At 38.0% G+C, this 20,331-nt stretch overlaps 1 protein-coding gene across 1 annotated transcript in view; it reads right to left on the bottom strand.

Annotated features, from left to right (window-relative positions):
• Window positions 1–578: 578 nt before the first annotated feature.
• The window catches only part of BTC (betacellulin), a 41,693-nt gene continuing 21,940 nt past the window's right edge, over window positions 579–20,331 (bottom strand). The window contains exons 2-6 of the mRNA XM_081059915.1: window positions 19,234–19,332; window positions 10,456–10,573; window positions 5,540–5,686; window positions 3,951–4,046; window positions 579–2,606 (exon numbers count right to left, since the gene is read on the bottom strand). Coding sequence (XP_080916041.1) covers window positions 3,953–4,046; window positions 5,540–5,686; window positions 10,456–10,573; window positions 19,234–19,332 — 458 coding nt within the window. The 3' untranslated portion in view covers window positions 579–2,606; window positions 3,951–3,952. The remainder of the gene's footprint in view (window positions 2,607–3,950; window positions 4,047–5,539; window positions 5,687–10,455; window positions 10,574–19,233; window positions 19,333–20,331) is intronic.

The raw sequence follows: 20,331 nt of genomic DNA, 5'->3' as shown, positions 1-20,331 counted from the left end.
ATTTGGGGCAGAGACCTTGATTTCTCAGAGCCAGTCCAGTTCAGATGTAATTTCTTTCAGGAGTCTTCCCTGATTTCTCCCAAGCTGGCTTGGTCATCCTCCTCTCTGATCCCATAATACCTTCAGCCTTACTCAGAGCACCAGATTGTATTTAAATGGTCTGTAAGTTGCTGTTTCTCCTGCTAAAATGTAAGCTTCCTAAGGGACCATATCTTCATTCTCCTTAGCATTTGTCATAGTGGGTAGCACGGTGCCTAGAATACAGGAGGTGCCCAGTTAGTGCTCACTGCGCTCCCTGCTCCCTCTCCACGCTTTCCTGCAGTCATCATCTTGAGGGGCTACATGTGAAAATGGAATTGCTAGAAATGTCCCTCTCATACAAGTGAAGCACTAAGTAAAAACCACAGTTTGATATTCTGTTTCACAGAGGATGTTATTTCTGCTTGAAGAAACTGTTGTCCACAATCTCATCATGCGCTGGTATATGTGTGTGTGTATGTATATATATACATATACATACATATATATATATATATATATATACACAAAGGAAATGTATACATATATATGTATACATTGTATTAAAAATAAATTTTATTATATGATAATATTGACAGTTACATAAACAAGATCATTTAGTATATGCAAAACAATTACAAAATACATATTGAAACGATATGAAAATCTTTGAAGTTCTTTCTTGACATCAGACCTACCAAATTTCAAGAGACACTGTTGACATTCTAGCATCAAAACAAAATTCCCCAGCCTGGATTGTCTTGAGAGATACCACTGGTCAACTAACATCAGTTCAGGAAAGAAAAAACTTATACCTTGTTTGTTTGTTTGTTTGTTTGTTTTTTGTATTTAAATGCTCAAATAAGCGTTTGTTTCAAGGGTTCTGAATATCATAGAAGACTGAGAAAAAGACCGGGCCTGAAACGAGTCTAGGAGACTTTGAGAAATAAACCATATACAACACAAATCAGTTGTATATAATCCTGTTTCAAAGACAGGTATTAAGTCAAGAGAAAAAACAGGTCCAGAAAACCATCAGTTGTGTGATCTAGCTCTCATTGATATTGGAGCTTTATCTATGTTAAGCAGAAGCACAGTCTCAGTGTCTCTCCAACCATGATGTGTAACGAATGGGTGATGTATAACTTCACCTTTTGTCTGAATTCTCCACTTCATTGTGTGTATGGAGTCTACACTGTAAAGCAAAATTTGTAGATTCTGGAAAGAAGCTGCTTGACTGACATGCAGAATAACCAAAGTGTAGCAATTTGGGGACACCCTCCGTCTGTTTTTGTAAAAGATCCAATCAGACAACGTAGAAAAGTTTCATATTTTATGGAATATTAGCTAAATGTAGATTTGGGTTTTTCAGTTTTTAAAGAGTCCTTATTAATGATACTATGGAGTTTAAAGAGCCTTTGGCAAGATGGTCCCAAGTAATAGATATATGGTCATGATTTCACTGCAACAGTATTCACCTGAGAGCAATCACAGGTACTGCTTATTGGAAGAAAAAAAATGAAGATATTGTCACAACCAGTCGCTGCCTGGGCTCTGCTATGCTGTCACTGACCATGACTCTGGGATCAACAGCCTCTTTCAGTGCTATTATCGATCCTTTAGTGAGCATAAACTTACCTGGGGCTTCGAAACTGTCGGGCACTTCCTTTCCATATCTCTAATCATTACTCTAGCTAGGGGGCAAATCTGTTTGATTTTCTCATGTAAGAATTTGTTCATATCACTGAGCATTTACAAAGGAGCAAAGAAATGTAATAAGAGTCAATTATATTGACTTTATACAGTAACAGTATATACTTAGAACCCTGGTTCTAAGTGGTAACAGTAGAACCCTGTTGTTACCTAAGTGGTAACATAGAACCCTGGTTCTATGGTGGTAACAGTAACATACTTAGAACCCTGCAGAGTTTCTGCAGGAAACTGGCCCCAGCATCTCAGAGTCATGGCAAAACACAGTTCGGTAGAAAGTCTTGGGTTATACTGATGAGTTAGATTACACCAACTCTGATCAATAAAAATGATGGTGAATTGTGTAAACTTTGAATTTGGGTAAATCTTGGTTCCAGTTTTAGCTTCACCAATTGCTAACTCTGTAAATCTGGGTTAGATTATTTAACTTCTTTGGGCCTGTTTCTCTATGTGGGAAATGAGGATCATAATCGATATCTCAAAGGCTCTTGAAACGATTAAAGGAAATAGTATATTTTAAACTCTTAGCACATGGTTAGTGTTGGATAAATAATAGTTTTATTATTCATTCAATTTCTAAGTTCTAAACGCCTTCCTACGTTTCTTTTTTATTTGACTAGTAATCCTGGTGGCAAAACTTAAGTGAAAGTTTATTAAAATTTTCCTTCTTAACTGGGTGTTTCCCAATTACTAATCAATAATAAAATTTATTATTATTAATTATTATAAAAACAATAGTAAATAACACACTATTACAAACAAAAGGTAAATACATTATTTAAAATCCATTGTGCTGTTTTCCTGAGACATAGTCTGTCCTTTTTCAAATGAGCAAGGCATTTTGTAGCTTGCCACCAGCCTGGTGGTATCTTCATAGACTGGAGGAAAAGGGGGAAAAAAAAGAGCAAGCCATTTAAAAGAAATGTACTATACAATTACAAACAAAATCTAGAGCCAGCATTTTTATTTTTAGTTGCTACACCCCATTAATCTGCTGGGAGTTTCTGGGAAAGGCGATTCTTTGTGCTGCTGGGAAAGTTATGGAAAGTCACCACCTCTCTCTTGCCGTATGTCTACAAGGGAGCATGTGGCCCTGACTGCTATGGGCCTCTGCTGTGACCTAAGCGGAACTAACCAAGGACAAAGCCACCTCTTCAGACAGTGAGAAGAAAGAGAGGAATAATATTTCCCTTTGTGGGAGTTTCTGGTTCAACCAAGTGTGCAAACTACATTCCCTGTGGATTACCAGTCCATGTAAACCAAAACACTTCCTTCACTTTATACAGTTTCATTGTGTCTGACGCTATTACAGCCAAAATGACCCTAGTTGATGATGCTGGCTATGCTGTTTGCCTCCCTGGAGCCTCTTCTCTGCCCTGCTGTGCCCTCTAAAAGGTTAACTACAGATTGCATCACAAGGGCTCCCATGCCCTCTGAGTTACCTGCTGAAGATCTGAAGGCAAAAGGAATAAAAATGGAGGGTATTTTTCTCCATTTCCTGCCTTCCTACTTGTTTAGTCCAGCAGTGGCTATTTTCATCCACAGCTATGGCTTCTACCTGGTGGGCTCTCTGGCAGACCCCCTCTCAATGGCAAAGGAACACTCCCCCAGCCCTGTCACACAGAAGGGAACAGCCTCTGGCCATGGTTAGACTCTGGGAGCTACCACCTTCCTTTGGGTTCCCTTAACCATGACCCGCACGCAGGTCCCTTCAGAATCTCTTTATTGGATCATCCCAGAGGATTTGTGATTCCTGCTCGGAACCAAACTGATACAACACTTAAAGAGCTTAGAACAGCATTTGGCGTATGAAAAATGCTTCATAAATGAAGTTATTACTACAACATTATGATTGTTATTTCCTTTTAACGTGAGATGTCTAAACTAAAATACCTCTTCTTTGTGTCCAAAAATGAGGAAGAAAAAAATCATAAAATAACTACCACACCGTGCAAAATTAGAAAGCCAGTTGATGTGGGTACATTCGAAAAATTATATAGAAGTCCACTCTCCCACATGCCTGTCTCTAGGATAACATGCAAGAAAGATGTGAGAAAGTTTTTTATCTGGTTTCAAAGTCTATTTAAAAAGTCAGTTTATTTTTAGATGTTTTTAAACATAATCAAACTCCAGTCAATGATTTACTAGATGCAGTGAAGCCCTGTTTCACCAGGTAAAAGTCACCTCAATAGTTTCCCATCTACCAAATTTGTCACACTCACCATTAAGCAATGCTAGTCTCTTGAGTATCTTCATTTACAGCAGTTATATCTTTACCCAGATTTGCCATTTCTTCTTTTTTTTTCCTTCGAAGAGGACTTGGAAAATAGTGTTAGAAATTAGCATGAGCCTGGTATTTCGTGCAAACACAAAATTAATCATCAAGAGAGTCTATGATCTTATTTCTAGACTGTTAGAAATGCATAGGTTGCTTCTTTCCTTAAATATTGGAGGTTCTCTCTTAAACCATCTCTTTATCTAGGCTCCAATGATAGTTACAACAGGCAATAGTCTGGATGGAGTGCAGTTATATCTAAATAGAAAGACTATGGTACCTGATTGTTGATGGAGCTTGGTTAGCACAAGAACACTTTTCAAGCCAAGTTATTCTAGAACTAGACTGAGAAGCATTAGTTAGTGCATAAACAAGATATAATACAATATGAGAGCAGACATAAGAAAACAAAGAGAGCCTCTGGTTGTGTTAATTAAACAGTCAAATACATTAAAAAATGTGTTAGATATCTGCCAGTCCAGTTTCTCAGAGTATGATTCAAAATTAATGTAAGAAAATAGGCCATTTCCCAGCTTGGCCCAAATGATGCTCTTGCCCAAACCTGGCATTATAAAAACTCCCTTCAGCCACAGAGGAGGTAAATATATATATCTTTTAATGTTATAGTTAAAAGGAATCATATTATCTGGTTTAATCCTCACATTTTACAGAAAATAAAATGAAATGTAAAGATATTAAAAAACTTGTGCTAAGTCTCAGAGGTATTCAATGGCAGAGCTGGGACAAAAATCAGACTCCCAGAAGCTCCTCTAGTGTTTTTCTCCCTTGAAGGTTGTGGAGAAAGGAATCATGGGACGCCCTCTTCTGGTCTGTACCACAGCCCAGAATCAATTGGAACAGTTTAGGAAGTTGCACTAGCTTCTCAAGACAGGAAGATAGCACTTGAAGAAACTGCCTTTTTAGCATGCTACCTGGAGTCCTGGTCTCATAAACAATTTCATGGGTTTCCCAAAGAAACTAACTTCAGAATTGTACCAAGCCATTCTGTCTCAGAGAAAAAGCAAGGTGTTTCTTGAGTCCCAAAATTGTGGTATATAATGAAAAGTAAAAGACAAGAAAAAGAGTGTAAATATCCTTTGTATATGAAATTTTATATTTTAACATGGCCAAGGAAAAACATGTTTAGTTTGTTTGCTTCTGTCTTTCAAAGTTACTGTGTCGTAGTATAGCTTGAGGAAGTAAAAGTCTCATTTAGCCTACAAACAAAATGACATAAAATATGACTGACTTTAGGACTAAATAATTGGCTTTTTATAAATTAGGAGATTTATACAAATTTTACTTTAAATTATAACAATCGAGCTCACTAAAACAACAAATATCATGTATCATGGGTTTTACTATAATAAATATTTCAATACAAATGATGGCAAACCTGGAAGAGCAATTTATTTAAATCAAAGCAAAAAGGAAAGAGAAAAGGTAGGGAGGAGGGAAGGAAAGGAAAGAGAAAGAAAAGAGTCAGCAAGACATAATTTCTCAGATTTACTTAAAATTAAATTTAAAAATACTTACTGACAACAAATGCAGACACCAATAACCAAAATGATCAAAGTCACCATAACTGCTGTCAAACAAATCACCAAAATTTGTCCTGTATCTTCTCTTAGGTAAAAAAAGTCAACTCTTTCACATCTTGCTCCAGCGTAGCCCTCATCACAGCTAGAAAAATAAAATAAAAGGAGGGAACAACGTTAAAAAAAAAAAAAGGCAAGAAGACTTTTAAGAATCTCTAGTATCTCCTTTTAGAAGAAACTACCATCGTTTTTATTACTTGTAATTAATAAAGGACACAATTCCCCTAAAAAAATTTAGAAAGCTGTACCCCACTGTGTTCATGAGTAATTTCTCTTTCTTTACTTTGCTGAAAACCTGTCATCACTTGAACACTATTAACAATATATCTAATTTAAATAAACAGGGATTTTGACAATATACTAAAATTTAGTTTGAAATTTTAGATTCTGAGTTTGAAAGAGAGGCTATGATAAAATTCCCAAGCACTTATACATCCAGGACAAGCAATTCAAAATCCCCAAGATTTCCCATTTCATCGAGGGCCTTATGAACAGTTTCAGTGTGCCCAAGTTCTCCTATTATATTTTAAAATAATACTGTTTTATATGATCAAACAAGTGATGTGCGTGAAAGTTTGCAGATAGGTGCCTCACATGGAAAGATCCATAATTCTTATTCATCAGGATTCATTTCTTTCTCTCTCCCTCTCTCCATCCCTCCGTCCCTCCCCGCCTTTCTCACTCTTTCTCTCTCTTTCTCCCTATAATTTCCACTCATCCTTTATTCTGCTTGCAGGAGTCACACATTAGGTAACACCCTCTTCTATTGCTATTCTAGTCACCACCTCCCCAACTACATCCCCCAAAACAGAACAGGTCTTATCCTCTCTGGTTCAGGTTTCTGGTTCCTCTTTCTCATCCTCTAGGACTACATTTTCAGATCTGGACACCACTCCCTCTACTCTCTTCTAAATGGCCTCCCTTTCTCCATGGTCTTCATGGAGAGGTGCAGTGACCAGAAACCAAAAGTTCTTCCAATGGGGAACTCTTCCCTCATTCTCTCTACTCTCTAGCAATACAGTCTTAAGATTCACCTCAGCTCGGTGGGTGCCCCAAGTCTCAGGTTACAGTTAAAAGTCCATTTGACCAGCCAAGACTGAATAATACTCAAGGAGCTCAAGGCACAATGATTTGGAGACTCTCTATGGTATTCTCTGAATTGTGTCAATGCTTAAAATGTGTCAATGCATAAAAGTTTGGGAATATTTAAAATCAAATGTATATGTTGCAAAATCACCTACAGATATTTCCCTTTTTTTCTCCTCAGATTCATTCAAAACACCAAGAGATATTGGTCATACACATAATTATTTAAATCTCAAAAAGAGAAAATTCTTCTTCTGAAAAGATTTGTGTGCAATCTCTTCTTGTTTTGTTTTGTTTGATTTTTTTTTTTAAGAAAGAATTAATTGCCAGGCTTTCTATACTTTATGTCTTACAAGAGCCTAGGCAGTTAATTCCCACACAGCCTATATTTCTCAAGAAAGGAAATCCCTTAATGCCAATATTGTAGCTGATATAATGCTTCAGGAAAAACAGAAACAAGCTCAGTCACAACCATCAGTTGAAAGATAAAGGTCAATGCAAGTGGAGGAGAAAAGAAACCTGTTGCCATCTACTGCAAAAGGACACCAGGATGTATTTGAAGAATGACTTCCTGAAAGAGCTAGGTATTTTCATTTCAAGGTTAAATAACAGGAAGAATGCTTAAGAGTATCTTAAAATACGAAAATCTCCTGCACATAGGATGGAACTGGGGAAAAAAATACTTTTAATTGCATACTTAGGATGAAGATTTTTTTTAAGAGTCTTTTCTTTAGGTCATAATTAAAACCTTACAAATACGGTCTCATCCAATTAGCTTAAATGTTTCTCTAACAAATTTAGTATGGCATTTTAAAACAATGACTTTGCTCATAAAATACACAGCAATTACTTCTGCTCTTTTAGAGTGTTTTTCTAATTATAAGCTCTGGATTCAGTGGTTTAACCACGCTTTAGTTGAATTTTACTAAGTAGTACTTCTTGCAAGATAATATCTAATGAGCCACGCTAGAAGGTGAAAAACCTTAACACAACCAGTTATAGTGGCTCTCACGTTACTTCACTTCTCATCACGTCAATAACCCACCAGCTGATGGCCATTTCAATGAGAGAGAATGAGACAAAGTGTGCAAGATCCTAGTAGATGTTTATTAAATGCTGAATAACTGAATAAACGATTTTTATTTAACAAACACTTTATAAAATAAAATTTAAAATAATTTTTAAAGATGCCCAGGAATGTTGAGGACACTGCAAAATCAGACTTGGGATCACTTTTCTGAAACAATCACCAGGCAGAATTCTAAGAAATTTATGTGTTAATTAATTCTTAGAATGACCATTTAGGTAGGTGCTATTAGTAACCAATTTTAAAGATGGCGAAACTGAAGTATAGAAAAATTAAGTGAGTGGGGCTAGGATTCAAATGAAAGAAGATTGGTTCCCAACTTCATACCCCAACCACACGTAACCCCGCTTAAATGAACTGTCCTAGGGGTGGCCAGTTAGCCCAGATGGTTAGAGCATGGTGCTGGTAGCACCAAGGTTACTGATTTGATCCTCTATGGGCATGGGCCCCTGTGAGCTATGCCATCCTTAAAAAAGAAAAAAGAAAAAAAAAAGATTAAATGAACTGTGCTGCATAAATAAATAAAAATTATTCATCTGGAAACAAATCATCTCCATTTCAAGAACATACTGAGAAGATTAATGCAGGATTGGAGTCATTTGAAACTATTCTATTTTCTAATGTAGTAACAGGAACCCACAAACTCCTGTGATGTCAAGAAGAAGGAGATATGTCTGGTTCCGAGGACAGCATAGGACACGGGCAGGACAGTGTTGACCGAATCCGGGCTACACCAAGGCACCTCAAGTTCAAGCCCAGGTTCAGTATCCCCCACTCACCTCATGTACATTTTATGGAACGTCTACTCTATGCTGGGTACCATGATAAGTACTTTTGCTTAATGTATTTATTTTGCAACATTTTTAACACTTGAGAGGAAGCTATTATGCTCCAGAAAGGTAACTGACCCATTGTTAACACTGCTTATAAATGGTGAAAACAAAATCTTAACTTATGTCTATCTGATTCCAAAATCTGTGTCCTGACCCTTATGCTTTTCCCGTTGATTCTGTATCATTCCAGCCCTAAGAAGGTGTTCCTGGTTCAGACTGAAGCCTTGCTTTTGAAACTTGGCGTAGCATTAGATAGACCGTGATAGAGGGACTTAGTCACTTATCCACCAGTCATTTCTTGAGCACCCAGTAAATTCCAGGTACTGGACTTGGCACTGGAACACAAAAATGAAGAAACCGTGAGCCCTGCCCTATCCACCTGCACAGTCACAGAAGGGACATTCAAAGAAAGAGACGTTTGTTCTGCAGGGGAAATGTGTTGTCATAGAAGTGGGACAAGGTCACAGAGAAAGCACACCTAACTCCCACTGGGATGTGTGTGAGAAGAGGCAAGTTAATGCGGGGGTCCAGGGAGAGGGGATGTTTGAGTCGCATCATGAAACACCAGTAAGAATAAGCTTTGCAGACATGAGAAGAGCTTGTGTGATAAACCATGCAGAGAAACAGAGGCTTTAGAGGAACATTTGGGACTGTAATAAGAGATGTGGTCAGAACGTGAAGCCAGGATCAGAGGAGCTATGGAGGCCAAGGAAGTAAGTTTTCACCTCAGATTGAAGGGGACAGGCTGCGTATTGACCTGAGGCAGGTAAATGACACCGTGGTTTTCATTTTAGAAAGCAGCAGTATTAAAGAACAATAAATCTACAGACGTAGGGACCAGTTAGAAAAATGCACTAGGTTAAAGGGCATTCATATTTTAAAAACTCAATATATTCTCCCAAGCCAGTGAGCAACTAAAGGAAATTTTTTAAAAAAATTAGTTCTTTCTCAACACACGCAGAGGCACATTTTCCTTACATTAACAATTCTTAGTCCCCTCTAAGTTTTAGCCACATATGTTTATTTCTTTTAATTAAATTTAAATATAATTAAATTTTAAAGAAGTCCATGACTTTTAAACTTTCCACTAAGTTAAGGTTTGGAGCCACTGTTCTGAGATACTTATTTAAAAAATGTGTAAATGAGTACTGGGGTTACTACACCAAATGTAATAATTCTCTGAACTTTAGGTCAAAATTATACTTTGAAAATCGCTTTGCTCCTCTATGAGGTAAGGTCTCAGAGCACTTTGGAGGGACATCTCTATAAAAGAAAATGAATATTTAAAATATGCAAAAATGTTGTTTGTGCCTGAGTAAAATGGAACTTGGACTCTTAATCTACTATGAGTTAAAAAGAGAACTTTTCTCCCAATTCCCTGCTCTAATAAACAAAGTCACAAATCTCTATGTATAAATGGACTGGTTTCTTTGCGTTTAATTGATGCCTGCAAAAGGAACTTTTAATTTGGCAGAAAATCCTTCATATTTAAATTAATTACAAACCACACAACAAATGCCAAAAGAATTCCTTTCCATTTGAACCACATGGGAGATGAATTGAGCTTCTAAAAGTATCTTTAACGCTGGGCAGAAACAGTTTTGCTTGCATAAGGCAACAGAGGACACAGCTGGGCTTGCAACCAAATCTGGACTCTGGGATGTGCGTCAGTTCTGCGAAAGAGCTGCTGAAGCAGCCCCTAAAAAGTGCTGGGGCAGGACCAGGGGAACTATGTCCTGACAGATGGCTTCAGATGGCTTCATTAGCTCAGACTTTCCAGTCCTGCTGAGTCTCAGGCCAGCACCATTCTGTACCCCTTTGCTTGCTGGCTCAGGGCACTCCACTTACAGGCAGGAGGGCGTCTGCAGGGCCACCACGAAGCGACATCTCCCATTGATGCAGTAATGCTCATATTTCTTGGGGCACAGAGAGAAGTAGTCATTCCACTTTGATTGTGTGGTGGTAGCTGAAAAATGAGAAAAAGTTCAGTAAATCAAATCACTTTAAATACACGTTTGTAAATAGAATCATATTCCTATCTTTGCCGCGAATGTTTCTGTAGAATATACTCCAAGCTCTGATTTCTTCTTATCTCTACACTGGGTTGGGATAAAAGTCATACGTTCATGACCCCAAAAGAGCTCTAGAAATTGAGTAATGAGGATTCTGGTGGGAACATTTCACATTTGATTATGGTTTGTGTCCAACTAGAAACACTGTTGTTGTTTAAAGAGTAAAGATAATCGTGATAAGAAAGAGGCTGTTTTTTTCCATGAAGATTATCAGAGGCATGAGAGTGAAGGCATTGAAGAGAGAAGCATGTTGTTCCTTTCTTTTCTTTTAAACTTTTTTTTTTTAACTTAAACACTTACATAGCACTTATTGAGTACCAGATGCTGCTCTGCATACTTTATTGCTGATAACAGCTTTGGGAAGTATTCGTCATTCTAATATTAATTGCTTATTAATAAGCAAATTTCCTATTTATGAATGAGAGGCTAAGGTCCTTCTAGGATCGCAGAGACGCGGCAGAAAGAGACTCAGACCCAGGCAGTCTTGCCCCAAGTGCCCACGCTCCTGACCGCTCCACGCTGGTGCTCTGGCAGGACAGCTGTTCAGCAGGTACCTGTCATGGACTCCCAGCCTGAGGCACCCAGAAGTTGTCCTGGCCTAAATGGGAGAGTCTCCCTCTCATTTGACCCTGGAAGATGTCTCTAGACATGAAGAAGGAAGAAAATACTGGAAGCTTCATATCCAGGATTTCAATCCTACATGACTTTCTTGTCTTACCTTTTAGAGTCTTGATTGCCTAATTGATCTTCTGGGGACAGTAATATGCAACCATTTCCTCATCATTCACACACAGAAAGTTTCAATAAGTAAAGATGGTCAGGAGAAACAGTACAAAATACTAACTAGGTGTTCCCTGTGTTGATTCACGAGAGACACATGTCCAACCGGAGAAAACAGCTAACCAGCCAGCATCAGCCAGGTTGGACCTTTCCTTTCCTATTCATGGTATGACCAGCAGCTTGCAGGACTGAGACACTTGCGGAGCCACAAAGACCATGGTGATCACGTGATCACGTCAGGAGGGCATGACACACCAGGTTTGGTATGGCACCTGGCACCCCAGTGAGATCAAACAATCCTTTTTTTTTAGCAATGGCTACTCAACTTCTTCATTAATATTATGAAATGAGTGCGTATAATTGCTCCGGGCCACCAGAGAGAGGAATCGCACAGAGCCCTGGATGAGCCATACACAGCAAATGCCTGTGATGCCAGCTCCCATTGCTGGGGGTGGGAGAACGTTGCTGAGGAACTGGCTGACCTGGTTTTGTTGGTGACTTCATTCCCAGCCATGCTCACTGCCAGGTATTTGCTCCCATGCATGCCAGTCCATGGGACTCTTGTTGAAACTTCTGTCAGAAATAAATGCAAAGTTCCTCAAAGGCAAAGACCTACGTATTGTGGCAAATAGATGGATCAGTCAGCTTCCATTCCTCGAGCACTTTCTATTTCCAGAGCCCTGTAGCAGGCATTGCAAAACATCAAAGAAATAAAGGATGCCTCTCTCTCCCTCCAAATCGGTACAATAGAACAAATTCAAGACAACAGTGAGCAACCAACCGGTAACAACAACCATAGTAACTGTATGAGCAGTTGTGGTAAACTGGAAACAGTGGAAAGAACGCTGGATTAGGAGGAAGGAAATTCGTGTTTCATTTCCAGCTCTGCCTTTCATTAGCCATATGGGTCTGGAAAAGCAAATTAAGCTGCCTGAGATTCAGTTTCCTCATCTGCAAACTGAAGATGATAACATCTACCTTAAAGGGATGGTGAGACACTCAAAGAAAAAATGCATGTGAAATTCCCAAATGCAGAGTGCCTGGGATAATTAAATCCTCAGTAAATGAGCTGATTCTAAAAGCTAGACAAACAATGCTAATTAAATTAAAAAAACATTCTGAAAAATATAGATTTTTTTTTTTGAGAGCTAAGCAAGCAACTGAATATTGAGAATGTCAAGAGCAAAAGCTCAGGGTCGGAAATATGGCAGCCTAATGCAGGGGCTGGGAGGCACATTGCATGCCTATGGAAGGGACATGGAAGGGAGCAGCCAAGGATGGCTGTGAATGGGAGTTAGAGACCCCATTTTGTCAGTCAGCTGAGAATTTACACTGGAATTCAAGGCAGGAAAGAGCTGAAGCAGGGTCTTGTGGATTAAATTCAGTAGTCTGTGTAAAAACTAAACTCGGTAGCATTTTATCAATGTATTAGATAGGAGAGTACAGGCTGTATTAGAGCAGTGAGATGCTGGGGAGGCAAGGAGAGAACTGAGGTCCACCACAGCCATGCAGACATATGTGATGTGGGCCTGGGGCAGGGGAGTGGAGGGCGAGGAGAGGAATTTAAGATGCAATAAGACTGAATGACAAGTCTGCTGTGCTCCACAAAGGTCTTTATACTTTGCAAAACACACCTGACTTTAAATATAAGCTGTATGGCTCTATATCCTGAATTCAGTAGTTGTTCTAGTTGTTGTGCCCCTTTCGACGTAGCCAGCTTTCTCATAAACACCACATGATGAGCCATGATGACAAAAAGCACCTTAAGCAGCAGCTGCTGGATGCAGTGGTTTGATCAGCCTGGGTTCACCCAGCAGCACACACCCATGCCAGGGAAAAGGTTGCCAGGCCCTGTTTTGATGTGTTGCAGAGCTCTCTCCTTTGCCAGATAAGCATGCTCTTAAATATTCCCAGCATTATTTGGATTTAAAAACACTTTCATGCCACCGAGCAGAAAATGTCCAGTGTCCAGTGATATGTCTATGGGAACTTCAAAACCTGGGAGAAAATCAATCACACATACTACCTTCCAAAAGCCAGATAGGATCCCGTCTTCCTCTCATGGAAATTAAAGGCTTAATTTGTGCACCTTTAATTCCAGTTTCTTTTGTCTAACTTCACCAAGGTCACATTATCTGAAAGTTGAACCGCTGTGAACTCTAAATTCTGTATATTATGATACCTGACAATTTACGGTAGGGGATGGCAAAAATCTACCATTCCATTCCAGAGATGTGTCTCAAGAAGGAAAGTTAATTCTATGATAAAAGAAAGATTTGTATCATGAATTGTGTTTCTATGTTCAGTCTTGAATATGTAACAGGTTGAAGATTCCCCTGATACTGGGGGTGGTGGAACTTAATTGATCTTTTTCCCGCCCACCTTACTCTTTTCCAACCCACATGCCCAAAAGCACAACATTCTTCTAGGAATGAGTCTGTCCCAAAAAATTGCAGTGGAAAACTACAACCACTAGTGGGCCACGTCACAACACAATCTCATACAAATGGATAATATATCTCAATCTCTTCATGGCACACCATATTCTGAAGACTGTAAAGTCAATTAAGTAAAAAAACCACAAGGGTTACTGCAGGTCAGTGTATGTCAAAATCTGATTATAAGAGTTAGCTAAAGGGAACAAAAGTAAGAACATCTGTCTTTGGTCATATGGGCAGATAGGCAAGAGGTAGTCTACTACCTTGGGTCATATGGACAGTTAGGAGAGATATGATGGATTCTCTCTTTTTTTTTTTTATGATGGATTCTCTTGAGCCAAACTCAAGTGGAGGAATACAGCAGACACGCAATGTTTCAATATAGAATTTCCCTCAGTTTGATAGATGGGTTGATTAAGCAGCATTGTTTCCTAGTCTTCTGTACGTGATTCTGATTCTCAAGCCCAAACAGGCTTTGTGCTTAAACCTCTTCTTATTTTTGTGATTAAAACTCTTCTTATTTGAAGCATTAGGTTTATTTTTCATAAAACCTTCACTTACTTATTTCAGTAATGCTCACTTCAAATCTATGGAATGATTTTGTAAATGATATTAATATCAGCAGCTGTTCTGAAATTAACTATATGGATAATGCACTATTATTATTATAATACTTATTTGTAAATCTCATTACAATATTTACAATCTCATAATATCTCTAACCCCCAACTAAATCTATATTACAGTTAAATCTCTGTGTAAGTAATTTAAAAGGTGATGCTAAATGCTGAGACAGAAGTCCCACGAGTGTTAACAAAGAGAGAGAGAAAGGGATACAAAGACATATAAATTTATCGTCCCACATGTCTGTCCTAAAAAAAGGAAACACCTAGTGCAAAGACTAGTTTAACTGATCACGGAAGAGTCTGGAGAAAAGATTCTTCCTGCTCTGTGAAGTAGAGGCTAAGACTTCAAACTTCTGTCCTTGACTTCCAGGTATCTTCCCAGAAGGAGTTTCCTCATTTTACAACTTTCTTAAGCGAAGATGTTAGGGAAAATGTTTTGTATTTTTAAGTTAATTTTCCTTCTTATCTTGCCAACATCTCCCTGAGACAGGGAATGTAAATTCAAGATGCCCCTGAACAAGTGCAAAATTTGACATTTATTGTTTTTGACAAATCCCTTTTGTTTTACATCCAAAGCCATTTCCTATAATAATGTGAAAGGATAGGCTACTCCAGGAAAAGAAGAATAGATCTCACAGATGTTTTTGTTACCCTTCCTGTGCTACTAGAACATGCTTGTACAGGGGCTAGTCAGACCTCATCAGCATGTCTTTTAATCTGGAGGGCTGTGCCAACCATATCTAGTCTGATAGGAGTGGGCCTTCACTTATTGTCCTTTTTCCATTCTATACCTTCAAGGTAGAAAAAAGAATCCAGTGTTGAGTGTAAGTTTATTTGCATAAATATTTAAAATTATTCATAGCTGGTGGGGGGAGTGGAGACAAAGAACAATGGATAGAAGGAAAACTTGTATTTCCTTTTGTTTTCCAAGAGTGTACACTATGGAATTCTTATGCCTGTGATACCTTCTTTGCTCATTTTCCTTTGCTTGTTTTTTCTTAGCTCCCACAACATCTAGATTTTGCAGTGTATTGGGGCTCTATGCTCTCTTATCTTTTCTCTCTCCATTTCTAGGCTTGGTGTTTCTTGGCTTGAAAAACCTTTCTGGTGACAATACACAAGTTTATATTTCCATCTCAGATCTCTTTCCTCAATGTTAACAATCCAAGTAACATTTCCACTTAGATGTCTAACTGGCATATCAACTTAACACTTCCAAAATGGAACACCTGATTTTTCCCCTCAAATCTGGTCTTTTCTCTAGTAAATGGCATCTACATTCTTCCTGTTATTCAGGCAAAAAATCTTGAGGTCATCTTGACTCCTTTCTTTTACACTACTTCCAATTCTTCAGAAATCTTATTGGTTATATTTCAAATATATGCAGAATCATCTCTCCATCTCCACTACCCTGGTCTAAGCCATACATCTTTTCTGTGCTGGAAGTAGTCTCCATGACACCAAGTTCTAACTAGTCTCCCTGTTTCTGTCCTCTTAACTGTGTAGTCTGCTTACAGAAACCAGAATCATGCTATTAAAACTTACAAAAAGTTGAAGGCCTTGTCATTCTTGGCAAGGCTCTGCAACACATGACCCATTATCTCTCGGACCCCAACTTTGGCCATTTTGTCCATTGCTGTACCCTTGGTACCTGGAACATAGCCTGCTGCAATACCTGTTCACAAGTATTGGAGGAATGAATAAATGCTTTACTCAAGATAGTAAATGACAAACTAAAAATAGAATGCTTAGAGATTGGAGCTATTTAAAAATAAAATCATAAAATCATTTAGAAACAGGTACAACTCCTAAAGATCATCTGATTCACTTCTTCATTTTACAGGTTAGAAACTGAGCCTTTGAAAACTTAAGTGACTTTCCCAAGGTCACACGGGAGTCAGTAAAGACAAACTGCTCCTGCTGCACATTAATTCCTTTTTCAAGAATCTTTGGTCCTTATTTGGACTTTACTTTCAAGCAATTATTTTTCAGAATTTTCCTCATTCATTTACTCCGCCTTGTGATCTTTCCACGTGATTCTAGCAGTTAGCATGGTAATTAACAACACACATTCTAGAACCATTCTCCCCTAATTCATGTCAGTGAAGGGGACCAAAGATTTGCCAACCCAAAATATGCCTTTTGGGATATTGACTTTAAGTTGGTTAAGGAACAAAAGACTCAGGAAGAACCTTTGACCTTTCCTCATTACCTGCCTAACAGGAATTTAGGTAGAAGACCTGCTCCAGGAAGGAAGCTATCACAGTAACTATAATTTAATATAAACTAGTATGTGATAGACAGAAAGAAATTTACCTAGCAAGGCCCATTTGATCAAAGTCCTCTCTGTGTCCTATCGTTAAAGATGGCCCAGCAAACATTTATTTACCAAAAACTTGCTTTTCCATCCCCATGTGAATTTCCTTCCCACCCTCTGAAGTCCCAAACCACAACCCCTTTTCTTTTTAGCTCCAGAATGACACATATAAACCTCAGCTGCAGGATCTGCCTTTGGGTCTCATATTCTTATGGTACCCCCACATGTACACACTTACTAAATTTGGTTATTTTCTCCTGTTAATCTGTCTCATGTTAATTTGATTACTAGCCCACCCAGAAGAACTTAGAAAGATGGAAGGAAAATTATTTTTTGATCCTCCCCCCATAGGCTATTGTGGTTACTGGGTGACTTAAACAAACTAAAAATCTTCTGTGCAGGAAAGAAATAATTAACAGACTGAAAAGGCAACCTATAATTGCTTTTGAAAATAGTATGGCATTTCTTCAAAACATTAAAAATACAACAAACATATCAATCCTATATCTGGACATTTATTCAAAAAAATTAAAATCATTATCTCAAAGTGGTATTTGCACTCCCATATTTACTGAAGCATTATTAACAATAGCCAAGATATGGAAACAACTTAAATACCCATAAAGAGATGAATGGATAAAGAAAATGTGATACACACACACACACACACACACACACACACACACACAAAATGGAATATTATTCAGTCTTAGAAAAGAAGGAAATCCTTCAATATGTAACAACATGGATAAATCTGTAGGACATTATGTTAAGTGAAATAAACTAGTCACAGAAGGACAAATACTGTATGATTCCACTAATATAAGGAATAACCAAATCCACAGAAGTAGAGAGTAGAACGATGGTTGCCAGGGAATGGGGAGAGGGGGAATGAGGAACGAATGGGGAGTTGTTCAATGGGTAAAAAGTTTCAGTTATGAAAGATGAATAATTCTGGAGATCTGCTCCACAATATCATGCCTATAGTTTGTACTGCATTGTACACTTAAAAATCTGTTAAAAGGGTAGATCTCATGTTAAATGAGATCCTCCTACAATAAAAAAAAAATTAGAAAACACATTTAAGATACGATGAAACAGATTGTTTAACACTGCCAATCATCAGATTATGGAATAATCTCCCAAAGGAAATGTGAAAATGCCATCATTTAAGACATTTGAAACCTGACTGAAGAGAAGCACAGAAACACATAAAGTTGGCTTTATTCTTCCTCCTACATGGGTGACCAGACCCACACAAGCATGACCTAAGGCACCAGTGGATTCACAGCCTATGGGCAGTCTCCAGACCACCCACTAGTGTCAGGGAAGACAAGAAGACTGGCTGGAACTAATGACTCATTTTAGGATGACTGCTCAGCATGTTCCTGGCTCAGTTACAACTTCCCTGGGGTGTTAGAAAAGGAGCACTTACCATCAAGTCACCACACTCGCAGCTTGGAAAAGTTTCCAGGGAATACAGGAGGCTCTTTACTCCACCCTACTTTTCGAATTGGTATGTGTTTTGTTTTGTTTTGTTTTGTTTTGTTTTGTTTTGTTTTGTTTTATTTTGTTTTAAAGCAGATAAAACTGGTGTAGAAGACCAGACCACAAAATCTATAAAGTACAGACAAAATCTTAGACCAAAGGTCAGCAAACTATAGCCCAAAGGCCAAATCTGGTCCACAGCCTGTTTCTCTAAATAAAGTTTTATTGGAACATATCCAGGGCCGCTCATTTCCATACCGACTATGGTGCTTTCACAGTACCATGTCAGAGCTGAGTAGTTGCAACAAAGACTGCAGGGCCCACAAAGCCTAATATACGTATTATCTGGCCTTTTATGAAGACCAACCTCTGCCTTAGACTAATAACTTTGAGAATACTATTTCAATCATCTCCAAGGTAAAATATATAAAAATGATTGCCTCTTCCCATCGTTTAAGTTATGAAATAGAAAAAAAATAATTTGGATAGAATATGCCAACTTTCTATGAGTCTAGTCCAAGATAGCAGATGCTAGGGTCTGAAGCACACATCTGTGACACCTAAAGTAATATTGTGATTAAGAATGGAATCAGACAGGCCTGAGTGAGAATCCTGGATTTCCTATTTACCAGCTGTGCAACCTCTGGAAACTTACTTAATCTTTCTAGGCTTCAACTTGAAGTAAAGTTAAAAATAGTAACCAGCTCATAGGACTCTTGTGAAGAATGACTAAATTACTATATGAAAAGCACTTAGCACAGTGCCTGATACATTAGTATGTGTTGAAAAAAACTACCTAGTTTTAAGATTTATTATATTATCAAAAAATTAAATTTAGGGAAACAACTTTCCAAGATTGAATATGAAGCTGATGAAATATAAATGCATCACTTGTTAAATATTACCTGCACAGTTTCCTCCGGCATCTCCGCAGAGAAGGCCATCATGTTCAGGACTTCTGGTGGAATTCCCATCTGCCACAACACAGTGGAGAATCACTAGACCTTCAAGTTCAAAACAGAACCAAAACAAACATGAAAACTTGTCCTCGATGGGAGACTGTATCAAAATTAGGACCTGTTTATAAAACTAACAAGCCCATGGTTTCCATTTCCAATTCATTCTCCCACAGTGAGGGAGGGGAACACAGGTTTGCATGTCTCATTTTTTAAGCCCAATGCTAAAGGCAAAAATTTCAGGCTAGTATCCTTTATGTCTATGTATCTTAAGAGAGGAAACTTGACCATAACTTGTGATGGAACTTTATTATACAAACAGAAAATAAAGAAAGTTCTGAGCCATTGGATGAATTCACTGGTGAATTTCCAGGGAGAATGGATGATGAACCCATATAGCAATATCCTTTCTCCATTCCACACAGACCCAGTGTTTTTCAGGTATTAACTATTGAGCGTCTTTCCTTCTGGGAAGATGTGAACTAGATATTCAATTCATGGGAATTATTTAAACTATCAGGTTCCTCCAGCTACTTACCTTATCCATTGAGGACAGGCCTCAATGGAAAGGTATGGGGGATAGAAGAACACAGTGTTGTGGTTAAAACAGTTTAGAATATAATATATAGTTTTTGCCAGAACCTGATTCAAACAAATCAACTGTAAAAAATCACTTATGAGATAATCAAAGAAATTTGACACTGGACATTAGACAATATTAAGGACTTGTTATAGGTAAAATGTGATAATGATATTGTGGTTTAGGTTAATCAACAGAGTCCATATATCTTAGAGATTGAGATTTAAATACTTACTAATGAAATTAATGTATCTGAGTTTGCTTTAAAATAATCCAACAAAAGAAGGGGGTACAAGGTAGTGAGCGAATGTTATAGGTTAAACAAAATTGGTCATATATTGATTATTGTTGAAGCTGGGTGAGGGTATATCAAGGTTAACTATGCTGTTCTCTCTCTCTCTCTCTATATATATATATATGTAGATATATGTAGATATACATACATAAAAAGATATATATGTATATCT

The sequence above is a fragment of the Rhinolophus hipposideros genome, assembly GCF_964194185.1.
Source record: "Rhinolophus hipposideros genome assembly, chromosome: 1".
NCBI lineage: Eukaryota > Metazoa > Chordata > Mammalia > Chiroptera > Rhinolophidae > Rhinolophus > Rhinolophus hipposideros.
This window is presented reverse-complemented; position numbering and strand designations above follow the sequence as displayed.